Below are 27,083 nucleotides of genomic sequence, written 5' to 3'. Positions count from 1 at the left end.
CTGAGGCTGGGGGGAAACCCTGACGGCAGCCGCGCTCTCAGGAGGAAGGCTTCTTGCAGGCAGTTCAGCTGAACCAGATGCTGCTCTGCACAGCAGTGCTGCAGGGAGCCACATCCACTCACAGGCACACCCTGGGACCAGACACACGACACTCCTAAGGAGACACTGTCCTGCTGCTCTAAGGGGACCACAAGGTCAATGGGACAAGGCCTTTCTCTGATATTTATATGTGGAAACAGTATCAAATTTTTAATTCATGCAAATTTAAAGAATAGAATTCTAAGGCTAAGGGACTTAGACTAGGAGAGAGGAATGTATTCCCAACCCTGCCACTAATTTGCTGGGTGACTTTTGGTAAGATTCGGAACCTCAGTTTTTCTCTGTAAAGGGATGGTTATCACTCTACCTCACAGGGTTATTAAGGAATAAATCCAGTCAGTGAAAGTACTTTGAAAACTATAAAGCACTATATCAGTACAAACTTTAATTTTTGAAACCAGAAAACTAGAGAATTAATTCTTTAAATTGTAAAACGTCATAACATCCCAGGATGCTGTGGCACAAGTTCAAGCATATCATGTCCTCACTCCCTGTGAGCACCTACGACGGGAGCCTGGGCTCACCAATCCCTGGCCCCCTTTGCTAGCACAGCACCCTCCACAGCAAGCGCTGCCTAAGCAGTTGAGAGTGTGATTTTAGATGCCATCTCACAATTCCTCCAACCTGACAGAGGAACCCATAATTCCAGGGATCTTTCTAATTTGCAGAGCCGGCACAGAGCAGGTTTCTCTTCAACTATTTGTGTGCACGCAGAAACATGAACTTTGTGTGTGTGTGTGTGTGTGTGTGTGTGTGTGTGAGAGAGAGAGAGAGAGAGAGAGAGAGAGAGAGAGAGAGAGAGAGAGAGAAGGGAGGGAGAGGAAGAGGGGAGAGAAGCAACTAGTGATATAACTAGAAACCCACAAAGACAATAAATCCAATAATTATGAATTCTTGGATTATTTACTTCTGTCATAAAATGTATATAATTTCATATTAAGGTTTAATGAGGAACAATAGCCCATAATACAAGAATTCCAAAGAAATTATTGAGAAATCTGTCATACAAGTGAGTAAGAGTCTTTACTATGGTTCAACACTTCTGGGCTGATACAGGCTGGAAATCTTGTATGTCAAACCCAAGAGCACAGGTCAACACCCTCTAGCAAACGTCATCACTACTAGGATAGTAATCCCAAGGTCTTCCATGCTTCTAGAAACAAAATCCACTCAGGACAGGGTTCTCCTGCTCACCTGATGTTGGGCTTCCTCCAGGTTCCCACTCGCCCAAAGGGAGAGGCCAAGACCATGGCGAATTTTGGCTTCATCTTCTCTTCGGCCCAGCTGCTCTGCTAACCTTAAACCTGAATTCAGACAGAGAAATTTTGAGGACACATAAAAGACAATTCCATCCTGCCAAGGAGTTCTGGAGCATAACTCTGGCTCAGGTGTATATGAAGAGTGTTAGCAACGCAGCTAGTTAAAATGCAGGACAAAAGCAGAATCAGCCAGGGCAGAGTAAGCATTTTTTTCAAATTCTGTGTTGGTAGTGACCTTTCCAGGTCACTCCAAGTTGCCCCAGCAAGAGCTCAGGTGATGGCTATCAGCAGGAGACAGGTTTGCAGGGCAGGCAGAAACACTGAAACAAATGGAACCTAACTGGCAGCCCTCCCAGCTGTGAAATCCCTAGCTTTGCAAATGAAAACTCCTGGCCTATAAGTTTACCTAACCCAATTCTCTGGCTGGCAAAAGTCTTTCTTGAAAGTTCCATAGTCAAGTACAGAAGCCCAGCTACTACTCTTTCCTATCACATGTGCACAGCATCCAATCAGTGTTGACGAGAGACACATCAGATGTCCTCCTGGAAGCAGAATGCTCACACCGCCTGACCCTGCCTTCTGTTACTGAGGCCGCTGAGGCATTTCGCATCCAATCTGCCTTTCCTTTAAGGCTGAGCCTTTGATGTGCCTCAGTGGGGTTGCAGAGCAAGAGCTATTATGAGTTGAAAGCTTTAAATGAGATTGTTCTCATTCTAATGGCCTTCAGATAGGCACCTGCAGTTTGGGTCACTTACTCACAGGAAGCTTCTGGATTTCAGGACATCAGCAACCTCCAGAGCTTTGTGGGAGTCAAATCTGAAGGCAACCATTTATTGTATTGGCCACTAAGCAGTTCTCGGCATCACTTTGCCCTCATTATCCTGCTCTCTGTACATAGGAGTTAGCTCGTGCAGAGACAGCAGGAAAGCTCCCACACTACAACTGCACACACCAAGGAAGGACTTCTTCTTTCTAATCTAATTCAGGGTGCATGGGAACCTGTCTCTGAGCATGCTGGGCCCACACAATTTCAGACTTTCGAAAAGGAACTGAGTCAGTTGAGAGGCTAATAAAAGTGATACTCGGGTTCAAACTCATAAAATATCATGCATCTCAAAATGCACATAACTCAGAAAACTTAGAAACAGCAGTTTAAATTTAAATCATGTCACAGGGTAACAAAAACAATATGTATTTGCAAATTATTTACATTTTAAAATACTTCATAGAGTAGGAACAGAAATAAAAGAAATGGTTCTTGGGTGAAAACCAGGAGGAGACCAGTTGTTTTAACCTTCAACAAGCTAACCATATTCATTCAGCAATATAGCTCTCCCTGCTAGGCCTGGGCCTCTGAGTTGGAAGTCAAAGTCATTGAGGCAGCTCCTCCAGAAGGTATGTTCTGTGCAAGGCGGGACTTGACTTTGCTCCCTGCTAGATCCCCGGCGTGTAGGACACTCCCTGGCCCATAATCAAAAGTTCAACAATGAAGAGCTAAAAGCCCACTGGACAGACATGGTATCTGTCCTTCCCCAGTTTCTACCTGCTTCTGCCTCTTAGGAATCTGACCCACCTATCCAGCCCTCCTGGAGCCTAGTTTGCCAGAAACTAGTTACATGACTCCAGGTAAGTCACCAAATTGCTCCAGCCTCCCTTTCTTCAGTTGCAAAAAGAAAAGAAGCTGGATGAGACCAGTGGTTTTTATCACGGGTAACCATACAAATCACGTAGAGAGCTTGTTCCAAAGGCTCTGACCAGGCCTGCCTGTGAGATTCTACTGCATGTGGGCAGGGGGATGCTAGTACACAGGCCTGTCTGAAAGCCAGGAGGGAGACAGAGTACCGAAGTGGTTTCCAACTGAACTGTCCCCTCACTTCAAGAGGCTGCAGACCCAACTCAGAGCACTCAGAAAGGGCCTCCCAGGTGTCCTGCACCTGAAACAACTTATGCGAAGAGGCATCTGGTCAGGTCCACGAGGTACACCAGACTCTCTGGTAGAGCACATCCACGAAAAAGACACTGTGGAGATGGCACGATAAGAATTTAGATCTCTGCAAGACTTAAAATTACAACAGTAAAAATAGAGTTTTCCATAAGTATAGAATTATGTTACAGTATCTCAGGCAAAGCAGCTGCTTCATGAAAATAACATTTCAGGAAGTACCAAAGAACACAGTTGAAAGGTTGTCATACACTGGGTCTGAATTTAATAGTTTTCACATATTCAATTGAAAATTGCCCCCAGTCTGTTAGAATTTTACCAGTCTAGTTTCAGGAAACCAAAAGCCACCTCTCATATTTAATGCATTGAGGCAGAGCTCCCACTGAGTGGGAGCCAAATCATGTCTGGGAAGTGGCTTCTAGCCTCTCAGTAATCTCTCAGCCTGCAGGCCAGAGCAAGCCTGGTCTGTGCAGAGGACCACAGCGACCATCAGCCCCTGGCCCATTCTCCACTTCATGTGCTGCTTCCCTCTCTCCCAGCTTCCAGCTGGGGATCAGAAGTAATCGTGGACATGACTGCCCCAGCCCTGCTCTGTTCTTGGGAGGTTGAAAGAACTGCATACAAGGTCTTGTGTGGTTCCTGAGGTCAGGAAACCTGGGCTGAGCCCCATGCCAACACTGACTGACTGCATGGTCAGGATCAAGCCACTGGAGTCTCTGAGCCTCAGGTCACTTAGCTGCCAATGGGAATAAAAAGATACAACTCTCATGGTTACTATGAGAATGAAATCCAATTAGATAAACTACGTATGCCAAAAAATTTTGGAAACTATAAATGACAGTTTTTGCTTGAAATCAGCAACCATTTCCTTTTACTAGTGAGCCAAGAACACCGTATCTGCTGTTTTTCCGTCCCAGGATGACAGGATGCCATGTGCCCGTGTGAGAGGAAGTGCTTTCCAGAGGAGGGTTCCAAAGGGGTGGAGGGCAAACACACTGCTGTGGGGCTCCTGCTTGGTGAGGAAGGAAGCATCCAAGGCCTGACTGTGCGCAGGTAACTGCATGGAGCCTGCCGGATAGGAGAGGGGGTGGGGGGAGGGGGTGAAAAAGAGGGGAGGGAGGGAAGCAGTCACTTTCTGGGCCTGCCTGAAATAAGCCTACCGTGGCACCAGCCCAGCACGGTGGGTAACCAGCACCAGGAAACCTGGCTGATGGCTTGAGAGACCCTCAGACAGGTGCTTCTGGATTAGACCCCGGCTGCCACATTGAAATGGACTTCTACACAGCTTTGATACAGCTTATTTTCTAAAGGGACAATGGGCCCGGAACAGCTGCGCATTTTTCCTCTGATTCAGGCCCTTAACTTGTACACTATTAGATCTAACTTGACCTTGTGTAGAATGTGTTTTTTACTCAGTAGAGGGCTCTGAAAAGCAAGGAGGGTGTCAGCTCCTTGGACAGCTGGCAAGCAGAGCGAGACAAGCTGGGTAATGCATCCTGGACAGTGGAAAGCCTTTGTACTACTAAGGAACACCCAGTGGGGGACACCATGGTTTTGGAGTTGAACTGATGATGTGGTCTCTGAGATCCTCACTCCATGCAGAGGTGGCCACTCACACCGTGCACACCTCCTTCTGAGCAGACTGTGAGCTCCGTCTCAGGGTAGACCGAGAAGCCGTGACAGACCTTTTCACTTACCTTCCTGCAAGTACATGACTGCCTGGGAATAGTTCTGCAAAGCATGATGGGTCCTTCCAAGGCTACTATAAGACACCGTCTTGGCCACCAAGTCGTTCATCTGTGCAGCGATGCTCAAGTGCTGTTCTTGATAGACCACGGCCCTCTCAAAGGTGCCCAGGGACTCGTAGGTCAGGCCCAGGTTCCCATAGGCCCGTCCCTGGCACGTGGGGTTGTTGGTTTCCTCTGCTATCTGCAGATCCAGCTGGTGGTACTGCAGGGCTGTATCGTATTCCCCCATCTGCTGGTAAACGCCCCCCAGGCCACAGGCAGCATCACTTTCCAGAGCTCGGTCTTTCATCTCTCTAGCAATGTTCAGCTGGCGTTCAAGGCAGGAAATGGCTTGTTCGTAATTCCCTAATTGACTGTGCAGACTTCCCAGCTCTCCATAGGCCTGGGCTTTATTAAAGGCCTCCCCGAGCTCATGGGCAACCACGAGCCTCTTTTCAAAGCACACAAGGGCTTGCTGCAAGCTCCCCATTGCCCTGTGGGGGATGTAGACAGAAAAGCAATGATATTATTTTGTGCAGGTGCAGACATGCTAAAGCCCCTGAGAAAATGAAAAGCATTTGTCACTGTCACTTACTATAGAAGCTCTTAACTTCTCTTCTAGCTAAAATCTATCATGTGCCCTTAGAGTGAGATGCAGGGGAATTTCATAATCTGGAAAGCAATTCAAAAGTCATCCCTTAGTGACCTTCCCAAGAGCTTGAGATTCAATGGGATATATACCCCAGAGGAAACATAAAATATATTAATAGGCACAATGATAGCAAGTGAACTGTTTGGTTCTTTGGGCCTCCCAATTTCCACTACTGCTTAGACTATGTTTTTGAAATCACTTTACAATGGCTATAAATCTTTCACCCTTAGCTTCTCAGAGCACTCTGTGGGTGATGATTTAGTCTGACCCTTGCCCTTCCTCCACTCCAGGAGCCCTAATCCCCTGCCTATCTGGAGAGGCCGTATATTCTGCAGACACAGACACCTTCTTGGGTTGCCCACGTTCAGAAGGAAAGCGCCACCTTGGCCAACAGTGTATCTTTTTGTGCTGCTAAGAGATGACACGATAAGAGTGAGAAGAGCAGGGATTCTGGCGGCAGACCAAGCCAATTGTGTAGGACACATGAATTCCTTTTCCTGAGCTTCAGTTTCTGGATGCTAATAAATCCCACATCCCATAGCAGATGATAATAAATGTAGACTAATACGGGATTGCTATAAATATTAAGCAAGATATCTATGCAAGGTGGCTAGCATGACAGTATATGTTTATTCACTCCCACTATTATGAGGTGGCTTTCCCTAAAAGCAACAAAATGGGGTCCAGGTAATTGGTGGGTATAGGTGTTATATTAATGAACACATCCATATAATGTGACGGGCGTTCAGAAAATATAAGTTAGATCTATTCATTCATCTTTCCCATTCCTATTATCTCTTTTATTCTGCTCATTATGATGTAGTCAAAAAGGTAGTACATTTGGAGTCAGAGAGCCCTGGGTTTAACCTCAGCTGTCCCTTTTAAGCTGTGTAATCTTGGACATAAACTCTGGGCCTTAGTTTCTTCCTATATAACATAAGGGTAAAAATAAACCCTGCTAATTTCACAGAATTATTGGAGGAACGAAATGAGGTATGCATGGAAATGATTTGTAGTCAATAAGCTGCCATGCAGACATTAAGTGGCCATTACTTTCACAACTGCTCTTTGCGCAGGTTTATCAACCACATTTGTCCTCTGTCATTTTTACCTGTGTCCATTTCCCAGGCCCCGGTAAGCCTTGGCTTGGTCTTGCATGCGATTTAGACTCTGGGCAACAGATAAATATTGTTCATAGTATTTTATAGCTTCCTCATAGTCACCCAGGGCCTCGTAGCAATCCCCCAGGTTGCCATAGGCCCGGCCCCTGTCGAGCACAGACTCATTTCCACTCAGCTGCTGCAGCATGGCCAGCTGCTGCTCGAAGTAGCCGATGGCTTCTTCCATCACATTCATGTTCATCTTTGTGATGCCCATGTTGCCATAGACCTGAGCTTCTAGACTCGGATCTTTCAGCTTCTGCCCTAGATCCAGCTGCTCTTCATAACACTTGAATGCCATCGTGTATTTCCCAAGGGCCATGTAGACGGCTGCCAGGTGCCCATGAGCTCTGCACTCTCCCGGCAAGTCGCTCAGCTCCTGATATACCTCCAGTTCCTGTGTGTGATAACCCAAGGCCTTGTCGTGTTTCTGGATCATTCGGTATGCGGTGCCCAGGGCTGCATATGCACTGGCCTCCAGTCTTCTGTCCTTTACATGGTGAGCCAAGCCCAGCTGCTGCTCATAGAATTTTATTGCACCACTGATATCTTTTTTACAGATGAATATATCGCCCAGGTTCCCCAGGGCTCGAAATTTAGCCTGGGAGTTATTCAGGGACTGGGCTAGGGACAGTAAGTACTTCTGACACTCTTCGGCTTTGTTAAAATTCAGCAGAGCCTTGAATGCTAAGCCCAAGTTGCAGTAGGCTTTTGCTTGGCTCAATTTGTCATGAAGGTCTTTGGCCAGGGCCAGATCCTGCTCATAGTACTTCACCGCCTCCTGGTAATTTCCAAGGCAGTAATGGGCGTAGCCAAGATTGTGGCAGACCTTCCCTTCTCCTTCCATGTCTTGAAGCTCGGGAGCAAGCCGGAGGTACTGTTCATAATAGGGGGCGGCCTGGACGTACTCCCCTCGAGAGCAGTGGAAGTTGCCCAGGTTGCTGAGGGCCCGGGCCTCGCTCTGGATGTCACGCAGCTCCCGAGCGATGTTCAGGTGGTTCTGATAGTGCTGCAGGGCCCGGTCGTGGGCACCCAGGGCCTGGTAGGCCACGGCAAGGTTCCCGTGTGTGGATGCCTGTGAGGCACGGTCATTCACTTCCATGGAGATCTGCAGCTCCTGCCGGTGGTACTTGACAGCCTGGTCGTACATGCCCAGAGCATTGTAGGCATTGCCCATATTCCCGTAGGCACGGCCCTGGGCGGCGTAATCACTCAGCTCCTGGGCGATGCACAGGTGGGTCTTGTGGAGTTTCAGTGCAGTATCATAATCACCTTTCATCTGGTGTATGATTCCTGAGAAAGAGAATAAAACAATAGAAAAGGGTTGAAATGACTGATTAGCAATATAGAAAAATGTAATTTGCAACTCGATTTATACTCAAATACAATCCAGATGAATTAAAGAATTTAAAATAACAGAAGGTAGAATTAAATATTTATCAGCTCTCCAGAGGGGGGATAGCTTTCTAAGCTTCAAAGCAACAGGAATAAAAAAAAAAACTGACAGATTTGGTTACAAAAATAATAAGTTTTATACTATAAATATATATCTAAAATTAAAAGGCAAACACAATACTGGAAAATATATGAATTATACAAAAAAATTCAATAGCTATTGTGTATAAAGATTTCATTTGTTTCATTAAAAAAAAATCAAGACCCCAATTTACTGAAATAGGCAAAAATAGTAAAAGTGAGCAGACAACTCACATCCAAGGAAATACAGAGTAACCACAGGGGAAAATGTTAATTTCTTTTAATAATCAAAGAAATGCAAAATAAAGCAACCCTGAAGTACCATTTTACTTCTACTAAATTAGCAAACAAAAAATTTAAACAATACCCTATACTGATGAGGTGGCCCTGAAGCTGGTAAACACATCAACTGCTGGACACAAACGGGAACAGCCTTTGGAGGAGCAGCATGGCAAGAACCACACACCGTGCTGCTCAGACCCTGCAATCCTGCTCAGGGGAATGTCTTCTAAGGCAATCATACAACAAATGCAAAAGCTGTATGCATAACAATCTTCACTGCACCATTATAGATTAGTGGAAAATCAGAAAATCTTCAATGGCAAACAACTTGGGGATTTTATAAGTACATTTTGGTATATCAACTCATCAGGGGATTATGCAGTCATTAAAAAGATAATTACGAAGTCTATGCAGAAAAATGGGGAAAAAAGAGTTCTTGCAATAATGTTAAGTGGAAAAAGCAGAAAACAATGCTGCAAGCTCCCTCACAATGACTAGGAAAATGAATCTGTGCACATGGACAAGACCTCGAGGGTATTATGCAAAAATAAAAACAGTTGCCTTGTTAGGTGATAGGATTTGAATGGTTTTTGTTCCAGAATTTCTTGTAATTCTGCTATCTAGCTTTTACAGGCAACAATAACAGCACTTCAAACAGCCCTCATAAACTATGCTATAGCTGCTAAGCTAAGCTGTTGTTTTTACAAGCAGTTCAAAATGGATATATCATAAATATCATAAATATAAAGTAGTTCCAAACGAGGGATATAATAAAAGTAACTTGGGAAGCGCCTTTAAGGACAGCCTGGTTCATTTCAGTTGGGGCTGGGATGGGGAGGCACAGAAAAGGCGGAGGGATCTAGTATGCAAACAGGTTTCTCTTCGCCCTTGGTTTTGAACATGCTTTTCTGTGCATCAACGTGTGAACTTTGCACTGGTGACCAAAACCTGCAGAAGTATAAGAACTCAAAAACACCAAGATGGGTTGCTAAAATGTCTGAACTGAAAATAGAGGCACTGAGAAAGCAAGCTATCGAAATCCAGCCTCTGCAATTTGCTTATCTCTACACCTTTCCTTCCTTCCTTCCTTCCTTCATTTACTTACACACTGACCCAACAAATATTAACTGAATATTTATTGTGTACTAAGCCTTGTGGAGGGCAGCACACAGGGAGAGAAATGAAGACACGTGTCTGCCCTCAGAAAGCACACAGGGTCATAAGGGAGACGGTCATGAAACAAATAATGTCAATACACATAATAAAAGCTGAAGTGAGCGGGGCGTGGGAGAGAGAGGAGCATGCCAGGGCCACTCCTCCGGTCCTGACTTCCTCCCCTGCCTGCAGTGGAGGTCTGCCCTGCCCCAGGAGTCGTGCTGAGCTCTGGGTCCGGTCATCTGTATGACATTAACTGGATTTAGGGCACTGGATAAATCATTTAGCCTCTTTGAGCTTTTTTTAGTTCATCTATAAATTGAGGAAAATAATAATCTTGATACCAACCTTAGAGGATAGTAATGAGGATCAAATGAAATAATGTATGTGCAAGTGCATTGTAAACTATAACGTGAAATTCAAATATTAGTTACTGAAATTACTATATGCTTCTAGGGAAGGGAATTCTCGAGGTGGTAGAGATTAAACAAACTATGGTAATTCTTCTGTGTATTTTCTTTTATGAGTAAAATATTTCATAGTTTAAAATAAGTAAATCATGGTACTCTATATTACGGAATAACATGGTGCCATTAAAAATGGTGAAGTAAAAAAAAAAACGATGAAATAGACGTTTATATACTGACATGGGAAAAATTATCATATATTAAGGGGTTATATGGGCACAAACAGTACACTTAATAAAAACATTAATAGGATGTATGTATATACATACATGTTTATACTTATACATACAGCATACATTTTTTACAAAGGTAACAGTAGTGATCTTTGAGCGGTGAAATTTTGCTTATCTGTGTTTTAAATGGTTTTTCTATGATGAATGCACAACACCTGGTTAAATATTACTCAAATTTTTGAAACTCTGCTCTAATTAGAGCAACATTCCTGAGGACTGGAGATGTCACTGGCGTCCTAGCTGGAAAGGTCAGGTTTTCAGAGCCTGTCTCAAGGTTAGAAACTCTAAGCTGCCAAAAGGCACTACCTTAGCATCACCTGAAGGAAGCCCTCTTAGTGACAGAAACATTTCAGTTCTGAAGACCTGAATGCGGCCTGTATCCCTAAATGGCTTTTATCTAAAGAAAAAACTTGTAGGTTTCAAATTTCCAAGTATCCTTAGAGGAAATGAATCATTTATTCCCTCTCTCCTCAGCTTCTGCATAAGGAGAAATAAGGGGCAAAATACCTGACCCGCCATGAGTGCAGAGTCATGAACAGAGCCAGAGCTGGGGAGGGCAGCATGAGTGCCCACACATCCCTCTGAGCACTTTCCCCCCTAGCAATGCCTTTACATTGATTTTTTTTCCCACAGCTTTCGGATTTCACTGCAATGATTTTTAAGCCAATATGATCACTGATTGGTTGCTAAGGTGGTGTTAAGAGGAAGCAAGCAGTGTGGGACCTTCAGAGAAGGAAACTGAGGAAGCTCAGGTTTTTTGTATGCACCCTACTGCTAAAGAAACAGGTCACCTGGCTAGCACCCCATCCTCCCCACTTGTACCCCATCCTATAGGAAGCTGGCTAAGTATCTGGAAGGCACACTATAATGGAAAAGGCACAGAACTTTAAGGCAGAAGTCCCGTTTTACAAGCCTGGCTCCCACCTCATTCAGCTGAGTATCTTTGAGACCCTAAGTTTCTGTCTCAGAGCCTTTGTTTTCTTTTCTTTTTTAATTGAAAACTTTTTGGTGTTTTTGGTTTTCTTATTAATAAGGCCAGGTTATAATCATCTCAAAGAAATGGTATGAGAAACACAGTAGTGTACATCAATAGGCTTTGCTAACTATTGCATGCTTCCTAAACACAGTGTGAACGGTATTCAGAGAGTGAGCGTTCAAAGGAAAAGTAATTCCATTTCTCTTGCTCTCAGGGCCTCAAGAGTCTGGCTAGTTAATAGGGAGCAGTTGGGATGATAATGGCTACCCAGGGTTCAATGATTTGTGAAAGAAACTGCCTGCTGGTTACAGCAAAATGATCTGACCCCCAGCCAGTTTGCCCACACACTCCCTTTCGCCCCCACCTTCCCCCTCAGCTGACACTTCCAAGGGTCTCTAAAGCATAGGAAGATTCTCAAAACAAAGACTTCCAGACACAGGCAAGGGTAGAGGAGATGGGCCGGCTGAGGTGGGAATTTTTTCTTCTGCCCTTGTGTCTGCTCTGTCCCAGCCGCTGCCAGCCTGGAGAATTCTGAACGGAACATTACACACTCTTGGCAGCTCTTCTCTTTGTTGAAGCAACATAAAAGCAGCCCTGAGAGCTGCCAGGAGAGTGACTGCACATGCTGAGGAGATAATCTGCAGATCCTCCTTCCCTTTCGAGACCACAGCTTGGTTTTCCAGGGCTGTCACTCAGATGAAGACTTACAGAGGGCCTGTCAGAGGGCATGCTAGGTGACAACGTGCTGCAGGGAGGGGAATTAAATGAAGATTAGTGGGGCAGAAGATCCTCACAAAGCCCAGTTCTCACAGGGCATGTAGAGAAATGACACATGCTTATGGATTTATACATCCATCCCCACAGTAAACCTCCACCTATGCATCAGGAATGGTCACTGCCATAGGAATAATAAGAGCTACTGCAAAGACCTGTTGTGAGGGCCAAGGAGTCATGCTTATGAGAGGCTAGCACAAGTGCCTGGGACATAGTAAGTGCTCAATACATTTTGCCTCTATTGTTAACCATTACCAGCAAAGATCAAGGCAGGTGTGAACAGGACAAGCCTAACAGAACTCTACTGAAACTAGAATAGTTAGCATCTTAGCAGTGAATTCTGGCAGCCTTTTCTCTTGCAAATTCTCTAAAAGTAGGGCCTCCTTGTACTTCTACAAAGGATGCGTGCATTCTTCTCATTTACTTAAAATATTATTATTTTGATTATTAATAGTACACGATCCAAATGGGGCTTTAAGAGCTCATCTATTCTTTCCCACTGCTTTTAAACCGGTTGAGTTTGGCTACATTCTAGCCAAATCACTAGCTATTCTCAAAGGAAATATCAAGTTTTGGGAACTGGAAGAGTCCTCCTAACTTTGTAAATGACATGACCCTGGCCCAGTGAGAGGAAGTGAGTTAGCGACAGAGCAGAGAGAAGGACTCTCGACCCACAGACCTTCAGCTGTACCAGCCCACCTGCTTTCAAGATAAGCAGAAGACATAAAGGAACTGTATTTAGTCTCACTAGGTGTGACACAGGACAGTAGCTATACTTTAAAAACTTCTCATCTGCTAGGAATACTTATGGAATTACTTACAGATGAAACAACACAGTGTCTACTATTTGCTTTAAAAGTACTCCAGCAGAGGGGAAAAGTAAGTATATGTTTGTGTTTATGAAAATAGATGAAATGATTTTAGCAAAATGTTGATAATTGGGGATTGTTGTCATATGGGGATTCATTATACTATTTTCTCTGTGTGTATATGTACGTGTCTGAAAATTTCCATAATAAAAAGTTAAATCAAATAATTGAGATAGGCAGAGAGGTCTGTAGCTCCTTTTGGATCAGGAAACTCCCTCATAAGTAAGTCCCAATATGGACGTTTAAGTTTACTTTTCGTCTTCGGGACCTTAGTAGAAAAAAAGAAACCAGCTGGTCACCAGCCTCTACAGCTATACCAGACTCCATACGTATCCTTCTCCAGGCTGGGAGGAGGACATGTGTAGACAGAACAACACAGCGCTTTGTCCCTTTGCCCTGATTTGTTTACTGTCATGATATTTAGTTTTGTCTTTAATTTCAAATCATCTTAAAGATAGGGTGATATTGGGCTTCCCTGGTGGCACAGTGGTTGAGAGTCCACCTGCCGATGCAGGGGACACGGGTTCATGCCCCAGTCCGGGAAGATCCCACATGCCGTGCAGCGGCTGGGCCCGTGAGCCATGGCCGCTGAGCCTGCGCGTCCGGAGCCTGTGCTCCGCAACGGGAGAGGCCACAACAGTGAGAGGCCCACGTACCGCAAAAAAAAAAGATAGGGTGATACTTTGTCTATCAAAGAGGCAGAGTGGGAAGGGATGGTAAAAACAGCTGAGAAAACCTGCTCCACAGAATATTCTGCAGCACTGCATATTCTCAGCTGCTTCTCCCAATCCTCCCCCTCCCCAGAAGGGGCCCCAGTTTCTCCTGGGGACCCATTATTCCAAGTCCGGACATCTCTAGGTTCCCTGGACCCTCTCTCTCCCTCTCAAGTTTCCACATAAGAGTTCTCTACAGTGTACTTAAAATATCTCAAAGCTTGGGGTGGGGAGGAGGGGACAGATCTGGTTAGTAAACAAATGTCTACAAAGGCACAAGAGCATAGTGCTCTGTTATAAATACAACCAACCGGATGTCTTAACTAACTCATTTTCAGGTGACTATTTATGTTCCCGGAGACGAGTCTCCATTATTTTTGCCAGTGGAAGACAGCAAAGGTATAGATATTTTTAAATGTCAGATCATTCCAAAATTGCTTATCATATGATTTCAGCTACAAGCATTTTCCTGGTAGGTAAGCTTTTCCGGAGAACCTGTGCCTGGCTCTCTACTTGATGATCTCATTCACTCCTCAAAACAATCTTGCGAGGTCAATATAGGGTTCAAGAACTTAATCAGGCCCATATGGCTCAAAGTGGCAGGACTGATACAGGAGCCTGGTTCTTCTGACTCAGGAGTCCATGCTATTTCACTTGCTCCCCTTCTGTAATGAAGCTGGCATGCCTCCTAGTGAAAGGTGGCCATGATTTTATACCTACTTCTTCTTTATTAACATTAGTATACTGTCATGGCAAACCAACCCTCTGGCAGCTATGTAAAAACAGACCGATGGGCTGGCTAAATTTTCTAGAGCAGAGAGGTATACATTAGAGACCAGAAAACCCTAAGAGACTCTGGAATGTAGGGGGAGGAAGCAGATGTAACTGCCGGTGTGGGCATCACCTCCAGAGAACTCTTGGGCCATCATCTGCCTATTCTGCCCTCATTTATCTTAATTACATCTGTCTACTTTTTCTACCAAACCCACCAGGCTCTTCCTGTTCCTCCAAAGGGTAAGTGAAGTTAAGAGCCTGTAATCTTCTTTTGCTTCAACAGCAATTTAGGATGTCTTCAGTGACATTGAGAGTACAGTGGCACTTCTGTCCCAGATCCCAACTGCCCTTCCCTTCTGTCTCAATCCTGAGGAGGTGGCTATAATAAAGCCGAGGAAATCCTTGCACGTGCCACCTCTCCCTCCCACAAACACATTTCACTGGAAACTACCTGTCCTACCACCCCCCAGCTTTACTGAGGTATAATTGACAAATAAAATTATACACATTTAATGTGTACAATGTGACTTGATATGCATATACATTGTGAAATGATTACCACAATCAAGTCAATTAACACATCCATCACCTTTTTGTGGTGAGAATGCTTAAGATCTACTCTCTTACAATACAACATTATTAACAATAGTCACCATGCTGTACATTCGATCCCTAGAACTTATTCATCTTATAACCAAACTTAATAAAATGCAGTCGAATGAGAAAGAGAGAGGCACTAGCTACTCTATCCCCAGCCCTCAAGGCTTCCCTTAGGGTGAACAGAGACAGAGGCAGCTCCTCTGTAGTCCCCTCCTGCCACCGCCCCAAAGGCCTGGGCTGAGTGAAGGCGACAAGAAGCCAGCCTGGAGCCACTGGAGCTCACAAATACTTCACTGCCTTCATACATGGCCCCACTTCCTACCTTCCCTCGGATAGTTAAAAACCAAGACTGCAGGTGAACAGCTCAGTGATTCCCTGGGCCTGTACGGCTGTAAATCCTGAGGCAGTGGGGAAGATTAATTGTGCCATGAAGTAGGGGAAGTAATAATTAAACCTATTAAAAAGAAGGTGGCTGCAGAGGGGGCTCTGGAGATGGATGATGAGGTAGGAAGTGCTAGGCACAGTCATCCTTAACGGCTGTGACCAGGCCACTGTGAGGGAACTTGGTGCAAAGCCCAGAGCAGAGTGAAAAATATGCTGGGCCCGCCTGGCCAAGCCTGGCCATTAGTCACTGTTTGGAAAAGGCAAAGTATGCCTGGTTTTCATTCTGGTTCACAATAAGAGGTGGGAGGCACCCTCATAAGTTAACAATGCTGAGAATGTTACAGGGAGTTAGTTTCAATATGAAACAAACATTTCTTTTGTTTCAAGCCCTGGGGTAGAATCACTGAAATGCAGAGATAGCTGCTTCTGCTCCTCCCTTGAGCTGAGCCTCTAGACACTGGACAGGTCCCACCTCCCTGGAGCACCTTCTGAGGGTTCCTCTGGCCTGTAGTGTAAAGAACAAGCCAATTAAAACAGCATTTATGAGCTTTCCGGATCCAGGTCCAGCCCAGCCATCCCTGCCCCGTGCTCCCCGCGCTGTGCCAGCCACGAAGCAGCCCCCTTGCCCTGCTGCTCACTCCCACGCTGCCTTGGATGCCTGACTTTCTCGTCCCACTCACTTGGCTTGGCCTGCCTTTCTCCCCATTCTGAGATGGACTTTACTAATGATCACTGTTCTCTGGTTCTCTTCTACATCCAGGTATCTATTTTCCCACTCATTAGAAGTTAGGCATGGCCAAGTGTCTTGCTTTGCCCCATGAAATGTGAGCAGAAGTGATATGTTACTTCCAGACAGAGCACTGAAGGGCTGGAATACAATATTCCACACTCCCCTCCCCTGCCCCACTGACTGTGGAAGCTGTGTGTTCCAGATGGCACTGCTGTAGGGAGATGGAGCCATGGCAGGCCTGGATTACTGAGTTGCCCCAGAGGGCTACACGAACCTGTGGTAGGCTGTGCATGAACACACCACTTTGTTGTTCTGGGCCACTAAGACTTGTGGGCTGTTGTTACTGCACCAGACCCTAACACATCCTGATGGATGTGCCTTCCAATATCAATACTCCAAGCCTTGTCAAACCATACAATTTCAAACTGTCCTAAAAACTCTGTGTCAGAAGAGAGATACCTATTAATAGACATTTATTTCATGAGTGGTTTTGGGGTCATCCACACCTCTGGATGTTCTAAATTCTAGCCCTGGATCAAGTGAGACCACTAAAATCTATAAACTTGAACCAAATTACCTTCGACTCACACAGAATAGGCTTAAGTGAATTGAGGTTTAATCTTAATGCCCTAATTAGTTGATTTGTTTTTGATTCAAGTTTGACAGTAGAAAAAGCGTACTGAAATCTATTATAATCTTTGCTGTTAAAATTTTTTGACAGGTATAAATTTTGTTACCAAATTCCCTTATATAAAACCTCTCTTGAGAGACTTCTTCCAGAATTCTGTTTTCCTTCCTCTGAGGAATTCTATGCTCCTATCTTTTGGGTAAGGAGAATTATGTGTTTCTGTTTTTGCTTTTGGTCACCAGGAAGCTCTGACTCGAATATGAAACAGTTTAACAACTAAATATTTTAGCCTTTATGGGCTGCATGTTTAGGCTCTTTTCTTTAATCTTGGTTTCCTACTTTTATTTGTATTTTCTTGATTTTCTATTTCTAGTGTATCATCATTCGATAAGTTAAGTAAAATCCTTTATGGAATGAAACAAGTTATAAACAAGGAAGCAATCAAAAACCTCTTCCACATCTGCTGTATGCTCAGCTGACTTTACCTCAGTAATCTGCCTACCCCCCTAGCCTGTCACTTCTTGACTTTGCTGCAATTTGTTTCATTGGTCTTGTTCTACCAGCTTTAATAACCCCGAAATGCCAGTTACTTAGAGACAGTACTTTATGATGGAAAGACACTGCGACCAGAATTAGAAGTTCCCTATTCTTGGTTCTACCACTTCACTGTTTCATGCTCTTAGGAAAGTTACTACTTCTCCTGGCCTCAAGTTTTCATCTATCTCAGATGGCTATTGTGAAGATCAAATAAACCAGTGAATACCAAGGTGTGATACTCCATTTTCTAGGGTATCAGTATTATTCCAAACAGCTCAATTACCATAGCGCTTCATATTATAAATAACAAAATCAAAATATGCCACTCCCTCTAAAATTATTTTACTATAGAATATAATTCACTTTACCTTAAGATGCCGTCATATTTCCAAAGCGAGTACACCAAAGGGAACTTGACACCAGGTCATACCATCTAAGGAGAGTGCAAAATCAAGGGCTCTGAGAATATTAGAGCCAAGCTCTGCATGTGATGAGAGAAATGGAGCCCATTTCCTTAAGGGTCTCAGTGTGTGCATGTGGGAGAGGAGGCCCCCCAAGGGCATCTAGAAATGTAGAGGGGCAATTTGGGTTGTCAGAATATCTGGGGGCCCACCATGGCAGGCTGTGGGTGAGGCCAGGGGTACCAAACAGCCTGCACCATGTGGGTAAGTCCTGCACAATGAAGAACCACTGCATCCCCAAATGCCAAGAGACTACATTGAGAAACACTGGATGCTGAGGTGATTTCATACCCTGGCACTCATTAATAATCTGAAAAAAAACAACTTCACTTCTGTACTGTCATATAGTTGAAGCTGTTAAAATAAATCAGCAAAATAATAAATTAGGAAGTCTTTTGGCTGGTATCCAATAATCTAAGCAAAAGACTAAGAAACTGGAAACCCTAATTTTAAAATCTGGTGTACTGGGCTTCCCTGGTGGCACAGTGGTTGAGAATCTGCCTGCCGATGCAGGGGACACAGGTTCGTGCCCCGGTCCGGGAAGATCCCACATGCCGCAGAGCGGCTGGGCCCGTGAGCCATGACCGCTGAGCCTGCGCGTCCGGAGCCTGTGCTCCGCAACGGGAGAGCCCACAACAGTGAGAGGCCCGTGTACCGCAAAAAAAAAAAAAAAAAAAATCTGGTGTACTGACTGATTCCCTCTACCAGTTTCTTACCTGTGAAATATAATTCACTGAGAATATAAATCAAAAGACACCATATATGGGCTTCCTCCCAATTTCATTATGATAATTAACAAGGAAGAGGGGACCCTTTCCCTAAATAATGAAAATAGTAGTAGCAGTAATAATGACAATAATATACAAAATTCTCCTTGGTGATCTCATTCAATACTATGACAACAAGAACCGATTACGTGACTCCCAAATATGCACTTCCAGCTTAGAGTTCTCTCCTAAACGTTAGTCTCATAAATCTAACTGCCTAATGGATATACTTCAGATACCCTAAAACTCACTGTTTCCAAAAATGTTCACTGAATTATTGGACAGAATTAAATCTAACATTTTACGGCACTTGTCAGTTTGCAAAGTCTTCAGGCCTCCATTATCTTATTTGACTCCAGGACAAAGGCAGGGTAGCTGGGCCTGCTTTTGAAGACACTCACAAAGGCCACGTGGTCACTAAGTTATACAGCTAGGACCTGAGCTCAGGCCCACAGCCTCCCAACCCAGCACTTTTCCCCTGGATTACTTCGTTCCTCTGAAAGTCTGAGGCAGCAACTGCTACAGAATTCAACTGTACAGTCTGCAGTGAGGACAAAGCCCTTCTCCTGAGGCCACATCATTCTGTCAGCCCAGAGAGGACGAGAGGATGGCATGGTCTGCCCAGACCAACAGGAAGCCCTGGAAATGAACAGGGAAAGGGAGGAGGAGCAGAAGAGCTGGCCAAAAGAACAGCTCTTCAAAATGACTTCACTTTGCAAATTCAATTGCAAAGACAGATGGATTTTCCAGCAAGGCTGGAGAGCAAATTATGAAATCTGCTTTCCCAAGGCAATCGGGTCTGAAAAGCTTCATTTTAAAAATTCACACTGGGTAGAAAACTCAAACTCTATGATTGTGTGAAGTGTTCTAGCTAGATTAAGCATAATGCTATCAAAACAAGTGATTCATATATTCTGCTCATTTTTCTATTAGAATATGGGCTTTTGGTTAGGGCAATTTCAAAAACATGGAATGGGATTGAAATTGTGAATCCGTTTACTGCTTTCAGTTTTTTTCCTCTTTCTGTTTAATTGAGAGGAATTTACTTAGGAAATTAGAGGCTCCTGAGGCTGGCTCACTCATGCACATCACAGAAGATTTAAACGTGTATTCCTCTTGTGAACTGCTTTAAATGGAAAACCCCATTTACCTCCTTTATTCAAGGTGTAAACTCACAGGATCAGAGAAATCTGTAGAAATCACCTAAACTTGGGCTTCCCAAAACATCTGTTCGTTCTTGACACACCTCAACCCTGCTACATCAGGAAGGGGTGGGTCCTTGTCTGTCTATCCTGCCAGACCAGTCCCCTGTCCGTCTACACTCCTATCTCCAGCCAAACACTTCTTCCATGTACATATAAATAGAGGAACCACTCAATCTCTCCCCCTCTATCACACACAGAAACACTAATGCAGAATACTACTGCTGTCGAGACCCAGAGCAGACAACTTTAATGCTTTTATGGCTTTCTTTTTGTCCTTTTGGCATATTTTTACATTATTTAGATTCTATAATCAAAATTGAACATAATAATCTCAAAAATATTTTTCAATTATAAAAATAATACATATTAAAAAAATGTTTCTAGCAGACCACAAAGTTTGGCTCACCCAACATTCATTTTTCACTTCTTCCTCCTCCCTTGCTACCTCTGAATATGGAGCTGGAAAGCTAAATATTCACTTTGCCAGCCTTCTTTGCAGTCAGGGTTGGTTAAGTGACACTACTGTGGTCAGTAGACAAAAGCAGAAGTCTGCTGGCATTTTAGAGGAAGTTTTTGCTTTTCTGATAAACGGGTACAGAAGCAGCTGGCTCGGCATCCTTTGCTTCTCCTGATTTGAACAGGTCATGAGGCTTGGAGCTTTAGTAGCCACCGTGTAACCATGAGGCATAAGAGACTAGTGTGAGAATTGCAGAGTAACAGTCCCTGTTACCCTTAGCCTCTGCACCAACATCAGGTGCCTCACACTTGCTGTTTTATGAGAAGAATAAGTCCTCATTTGTTTAAGCCACTGTAAATCATATTTCCTCTTTTTTAGCCAATGGATTATTGTTACTATATTCAATGTAGAAAATATGAAACAGAAAAACTATTTATTTATGTATGTATCTATCTACCTACCTATCTATCTCACTTCATGACTGTCTGAGATAATCATTGCTAACATTTTAGTATAGTTTCTGATAATCTGTTTTTGTGTTGGTATAGATTGTTTCATTTATATTATTGAGATCATACTATATATACTGATTTTTAAACATAATTAAAACTAAACCAGCTTCTTAAAGGAAAATAATAATAAAAGAATTTTGATGATGATATCTGCCATTAGGTCTATGCTCTAAATTAGGTCATTTAATATGGGTTTAAAGGATGTAAGACAACCATTTCTCAAGTTTCTTGGTAATGAAAATAGTTATTATGTTGCTCTCTACAGCTCTGCTTTGTAGAATAAAAACTGTTCTTAAGTTCGGTAACTCTTCTGATAGTGTTTTAACAATGCAAAAATAAGCCATTTTTAGGAAGTGCTGGGACAGAACTACATCACTTATAGCTTTCGGGGGTATCACACTGGACAAGAGGTTTCATTTGAAATGGTGGGTAAAGGATGTGGCAAAAGAAACAAATTTTCTGGTGTTGGTCAGGAGCCAAAGGGCAGTTGGCAGGTACATGGCAAGTTCAAACTTCTCTTGGCAACAGAAGCCACCTCACAATACACCAGTCAACTGAAATGTGGGAGCAAGATGAGAAAAAGACCCCTCAGAGCCCTGTTGGGAGCCAAGAAGTTTTCGCCATTAGAAGATGGCCGACACCCTGCTTCTCTTCCTGATTTATGAGATAGAAGTTCGCGCCTAAAATGAAAGCCCGCGCACGCAGCACCAATGATGATTAGCCAAGTACTTCCCTCATTCTGAATCCCGCCTCCCTTTCTCTGCAGTGTATAAATACAGCTACCGCAGCAATAAAAGTTTGAGGCTTGATCAGGATTCTGTCTTGCCTCCATTCTTTCGCGTCTCCTGCCCTTCCCCCTTTTTTCAACCCCCACAGGTTCCTCCTCGGACTCACAAGGATTTGTCCTGATGGTCGGGACTCCCGGGGACGCCCGGGGCCGTACACAGAGCCCTATACTAACACTTCCTAATTCTTGTCTTTGTTTCTTGGTTCTTCTCTTCTATATCCTGATAGAGCTCACGCTCTACTCCACTGATTCAGCTTCCCACCACACAGTTCTACTTTTATTTGCAGATTTTACATTTTTAGGTTCCCTGCGCTTCTTCCTTCTATCACCCATCTTCTTTTTCACCTGATCCTTTTTTCCATATTAACCTGCTTTCTTCTAGTTTTCTACTCCCGTCTCATGTCTTTTTGCATCTACCAAGGATGCCAAACTCATGTAAACTTTTCTCCTAGTTCCTATGGTAAACAATATTTAAATGTCCGCTTACCTTCTGAGAATGACTGTTGCCTCTCCCTTATTTTGTAGCAATTTTTCATTTATCTCTATTTTTTCCTGTTTAACCTTCAAACGAAGCAAGCTGTATCTAATACTTACTCATAAATAAAGTACAGAGTTTGTGCTCCAGTGGGATTTGGCCTCATCCTCCATGTGCTTGGGCTCTAGCCAAATCCCGGTCCCAGATCTATCATTAGATGACAGAATGATGATGTACATAATGCCTCGCTCATTTCCCAGTGTATAATAATATCCATTTTAATAGTGAAAATTATTGAGGACTTACTATGTGCCAGGCACTATTTTAGACATTTTACATGTGTCAGTGTGATTCTCACAAGAGCATATGATTTAAGTACTATAATTATCCTCACGTTCCAGACGAGTCACAGAGAGGCTAAGGAACTTGCCCAAGGTCATATGACTAGAAAGTAGCAACCTGGGATTTGAACCCAGGCAGCCTGATTCTGGAGTTCAAGCTCTTAGCCAGTATATTTGATAGCATTTAATGGCATCTGGGCAATAAACCAAGGCTTCTGTGAGCAAGATACAGGTAGAGAAGGTGGGATTTGGGGAGGTACTATCTATGCCTGGTGACTTTTAAATCATCTCTAGATCACTTACCTGAGGCTTTCACTTCATCACCTTGGGATGGAAGTGTGTGGGGGGGTAACTCTTTAGGACAACGTCCCATAGGTTCTCCAGTATTGAAAAAATGGATTCTAAACTGGGTGAATTCTAAACTGCTTAACCAACCTCATCTTCCATGTCTCACCAGTCTGAACCCTCCACTCCAGCTAGCTCTCTTCTGTGCTCTGCAAAGGAGTAAACTGAATACACTGCACACCCGAGAGAAATAATAACAGTGGCAATTACGGTGACTGAGTGTCACACAGATATCGCCTCCAAAAAGCTCACCGTGCTCTCATCTCTCTCTCCCCTTTATCTTTATAGCATTACTCGGGGTGGGGGGATGCAAAGTTATTAACCATTCATTTTCCAGATGGAGAAATTGAAATACAAAGGGGAGCAACCTACCCAAAGTCAGACAGCTGGTTACTGTTAGTATGAACCTGGTTCCTATCTCATCTCCTTAGGATGAGGTCCTGTGAGGCCTCCAGAGTAAAAAATAATTTATTCATCTCTGTTGGCTGGGACATAATTTGCTAAAATGCCATTATCACTCGTTCAGCAAACATTTACCTCAATGCCATAGTGGGCATTGGGGATGAGAGACAATGATCACGGGTTCCTGCTCAGGACCTGGTGGGGGAGGCACGATCACAATATGGGGTAACAGGTGTAGGAACGGAGGCACCGCAAACAACACACAAAGCCCCCTAGCCACTAGGTGCTTGCTCAAACGACCACTGATGCCGCCAAAGGCTCTGCTACATGGGGGAAAAAGAGAATAAAGAATGCTTTTACACCTTGAACTCTGGTAACAGAAAACAGTACAGATCAATACTGTGTAGGCTTTACAGCAAGAGGACTCATATTTCTTTTTATGATGTGTTTATCTGTAATAGTTCCTAAAGGTCTGTTTGAAAAAAAGGATTATCACCAATCATTAATAAAACAGGTTAATTTGCTTAACAATGACTTTAAAAAAATGATTAATGAAATTTATTCAGCATAAAAATATGTACATAATTAATTCACACATGCTTTAAACATACCCATCCATTAAATTACAAAAATGTTGCACAGCTCATTACAAAAAACTGGGTAAGAGACAAAAGGATAAGTTTTCTATTATGAGGCATCTGCATAAATTAGGTGAAAAAAAAAGCCACACTGGGAGCTTAGAGACTGCACATACCCATCTACAATCCTTAGAGGAACTGAGGAAATGGAAATTAGAAAGCAGCAAAGTCACTATATTCTTTATCACTGAAAGACATTGTACCCCAGAGGTAAAAAGCAACAGACGAAACAAGAGAGAATACTTTGGTCCTAGAGAGGATTGGAGAGGAGTGGAGAGAGAGAATGAGTTTGGCTCCCTGTCCGAGCAGGTGTGGAGTGACTGAGTGCAGCACGGAGCGGTTCCTCCGTTCAGTCTGAAGTAATGAACATCCCATCCTGATAACAGTTCCTAACTACATAGTGCCAGAGGTTGCCAGTGAAGGACAAGCATGGCTCCCCAAAAAGAGAACTGGCATTTCTTTAATATAATGAAACAATCTAATCATGATATTGTTTAATTATTGGGCTGGACCCTGGACATACCATTCAGATTCATCAAAATCACAAATGTAACCATAGTTGGGCTTGAACATGGAGAACTATGGGTTTCCACTGTTTCTAGCCCATTTTGGGCAGCACTTCCAGTCTCTCATGGCATTTGAGGTCAATCCATGTCCCACGTTCCTCTTCAAGTCCCAGACTCTACAGCAGTTCACCTAAACAGGTGACTCCAGCAATCAGATTGACTAAGTAGGTCTGTTGGCCTCAAGAGTCACTCACTAGTCTACACTGTGTAAATTTAGACTGAAAAAGGAAAGGTTCTATGCCTTACCCTTCTAGTGGGAAAGGCTGCCATTATGTAAATATAGGGTCATGGCAAAGTAACAAAAGTAATCAAGAGTAATTTTGTGTTTTCTGAACCTTGCTTTGGGAACAGCTGTGTCCCATGAGACACTAAAAGATGTCATGAGACTCATGTGTCTTCTGTGGTCAAGTGAGTGTGAAACATACAGGACTTCTCAAAGCTTTTCATATGCTAACATGCAGGATACATTTCCTGGAGAGAGATCTAGTATCCCAAATTATTTGATTACAGAAAGACAGCCTTATCTACATCTCCTGGAAGAGAGGTTCTATAGAACAGTTTGTGATCTTGCCAATTTTTAAAATATTCTAATAAAGTGAAACACTATTGCTTAGATTGATTCTTAAAAGGTTTGATAAAACTGTAATCATTACAAAGTTAAGCCCGATTAAAAACATTAGTTACCAACAGGAGGAACCAGTGGGTCACCAGGCCTGGGAGACACAGGTAACTCTTCTCTAGGCTAGCTTGGGAAACACTCTCTGTCAAGGGTTGAAATCAGCATTTTGCTAAAATTTTGATATATGAGAGCATTTACAACTGAGGGTCTCTAATGCATACTGCATTATTTCACTGCATGCAAAGATACAGCATAAGGAATATAGCATTATACTTATTAGCCCGAGGTGGGGCTTTTAGGTACCTTTTAAAGTAGGAAAATGGTAGCAATAAACCACCAACTTCCCCAACCCCTGCTCCCCCCAAAACAACAAAGATGTTTCCTCGACGTTTCTCTAGTTGCACACTGTCCAATACAGTGGCCACATGTGGCTACTGAGCACTTGAAACGTGGTAGTCCAAATTGAGATGTGCTGTAATGTAAAACACACCCAGGATTTCAATTTTCATATTGATTAATGTCATTAATTTTCATATTGATTATATGTTAAATGATAGTATGTTTTATGTAGTGAGTTAAGCAAAATATGTTAATAAATTTATTTTCACCTTTTTTACCTTTTAAAATGTGGCCACTAGAAAAATTTAAATTACATATGTGGCTCACATTATCTTTCTAGTGGACAGTGCTGCCCTGACCCATTTGTCTACCCTTCAAGACAGTGAGCTCCGTGAAGCAAATGACTCTACCTTCTTCATTTCTGGAGCCCTGGGACTTAGCTCAATGTTTGGCTCACATCAGAGACTCCAAAAGTCTTTGTTGAACTAACTCGAATTGCAGCTCCAGCAAATAGCTTACTTTCTCTGAACCTCAGTTTGCTCACCTGAGAAACAGGGTAAGGTGAGGATTCAATGAAATACTTATGTAAAGCAAACAGCCAACCTCTGTTGCCAAACCATGGAGCTGGATTCGAATTCTGGTATCTATATTTAACACTTCTGTGGCTAATAATGAGATCCACTTGCAGACCTAAACACGATTTTAAGTAAGTGGTGGTCGGAGATGAGGGCCAGGCTGTGTGAGGAGTAAGAAAGGGGAACTTTGCAATCATCACAAAGATTGGAAAAGATGCTTACTCTGCCTTTAGACATTTAGCAAGATCTAGATGGCCCTAATCAACCTCTCTCTCCCTGAACACAATGAGGTTATTGCACGTGACAATGCATCAAATGCTTTAGGTATTTATACCACCACTCCAGTATTCTTGGTGCTGGCAATCTAAAAGTCTACCCAGGCAACAAGTGAACCAAGGCAGGTGAGCTATTCCCAGTGGAGGTCCTGTCAACAGTGCCACATAGAGAGACATTTAGCCAGTCTGTAAACTAGTGGGTCTCAACTTTGGGGAACACGTTAGACTCTTAGAGGGAGCTTTTAAAAATCCCAATGTCAAGCCCAGACCCCAGACCAATTAAATCAGAATCTCTAAGGTGGGGTTGCTATGGTCTGCATGTTTCTAACCCCACAAAATTCCTATGTTGAAATCCTAACTCCCAAAGGTGATGGTACTGGTAGGTGGAGCCTTTGGGAGGTGATTAGGTCATGCAAGTGAAACCCTCATGAATGAGATTAGTGCCCTTTTAAAAGAAGCTCCAGAGGGATTCCTAACCTCTTCTGCCATGACCCAGAAGAGGGTCACCCAACCTCACCCAAGCATGCTGGCACCCTCACCTCAGACTTCCCGACTCCAGAACTGTGAGCAATAAATTTGTGCTGTCTATAAGCCATGCAGTCTGTGGTATTTTGTTACAGCAGCCCGAACACACTAAGACAGTGGGCATCAGCACTTTGTGATGCTCCCCGGGCAATTCTAAAACCAGCCAAGGCTGAAGTCCACTGTGATAATCTCTTTCTCATTCTAGCATGTTCTTAAATGAGGAAAAGGCAGAGGCTCTGAGATCAGGGGGCTCTAGCATTTCCTGGCTGTGTGATTTTTTTTCTTTCTTTGTTTTTAAGTTTTATTTTTACTTATTTATTTATTTTATTTGTTTATTATTTTTGGCTGCATTGGGTC

At 43.4% G+C, this 27,083-nt stretch overlaps 1 protein-coding gene across 1 annotated transcript in view; it reads right to left on the bottom strand.

The window, feature by feature from the left end:
• Positions 1-27,083, bottom strand: part of TTC28 (tetratricopeptide repeat domain 28) — a 405,403-nt gene that overhangs the window by 100,684 nt on the left and 277,636 nt on the right. Inside the window, exons 6-8 of the mRNA XM_060121992.1 lie at positions 6,791-8,132; positions 4,998-5,521; positions 1,294-1,403 (exon numbers count right to left, since the gene is read on the bottom strand). Of these exons, the coding sequence (XP_059977975.1) occupies positions 1,294-1,403; positions 4,998-5,521; positions 6,791-8,132 (1,976 nt within the window). The remainder of the gene's footprint in view (positions 1-1,293; positions 1,404-4,997; positions 5,522-6,790; positions 8,133-27,083) is intronic.

Source organism: Lagenorhynchus albirostris, chromosome 14 (assembly GCF_949774975.1).
Source record: "Lagenorhynchus albirostris chromosome 14, mLagAlb1.1, whole genome shotgun sequence".
Classification (NCBI taxonomy): Eukaryota; Metazoa; Chordata; class Mammalia; order Artiodactyla; family Delphinidae; genus Lagenorhynchus; species Lagenorhynchus albirostris.
The sequence above is the reverse complement of the archived record's forward strand: the minus strand, read 5'-3'. Positions and strand labels throughout refer to the sequence as shown.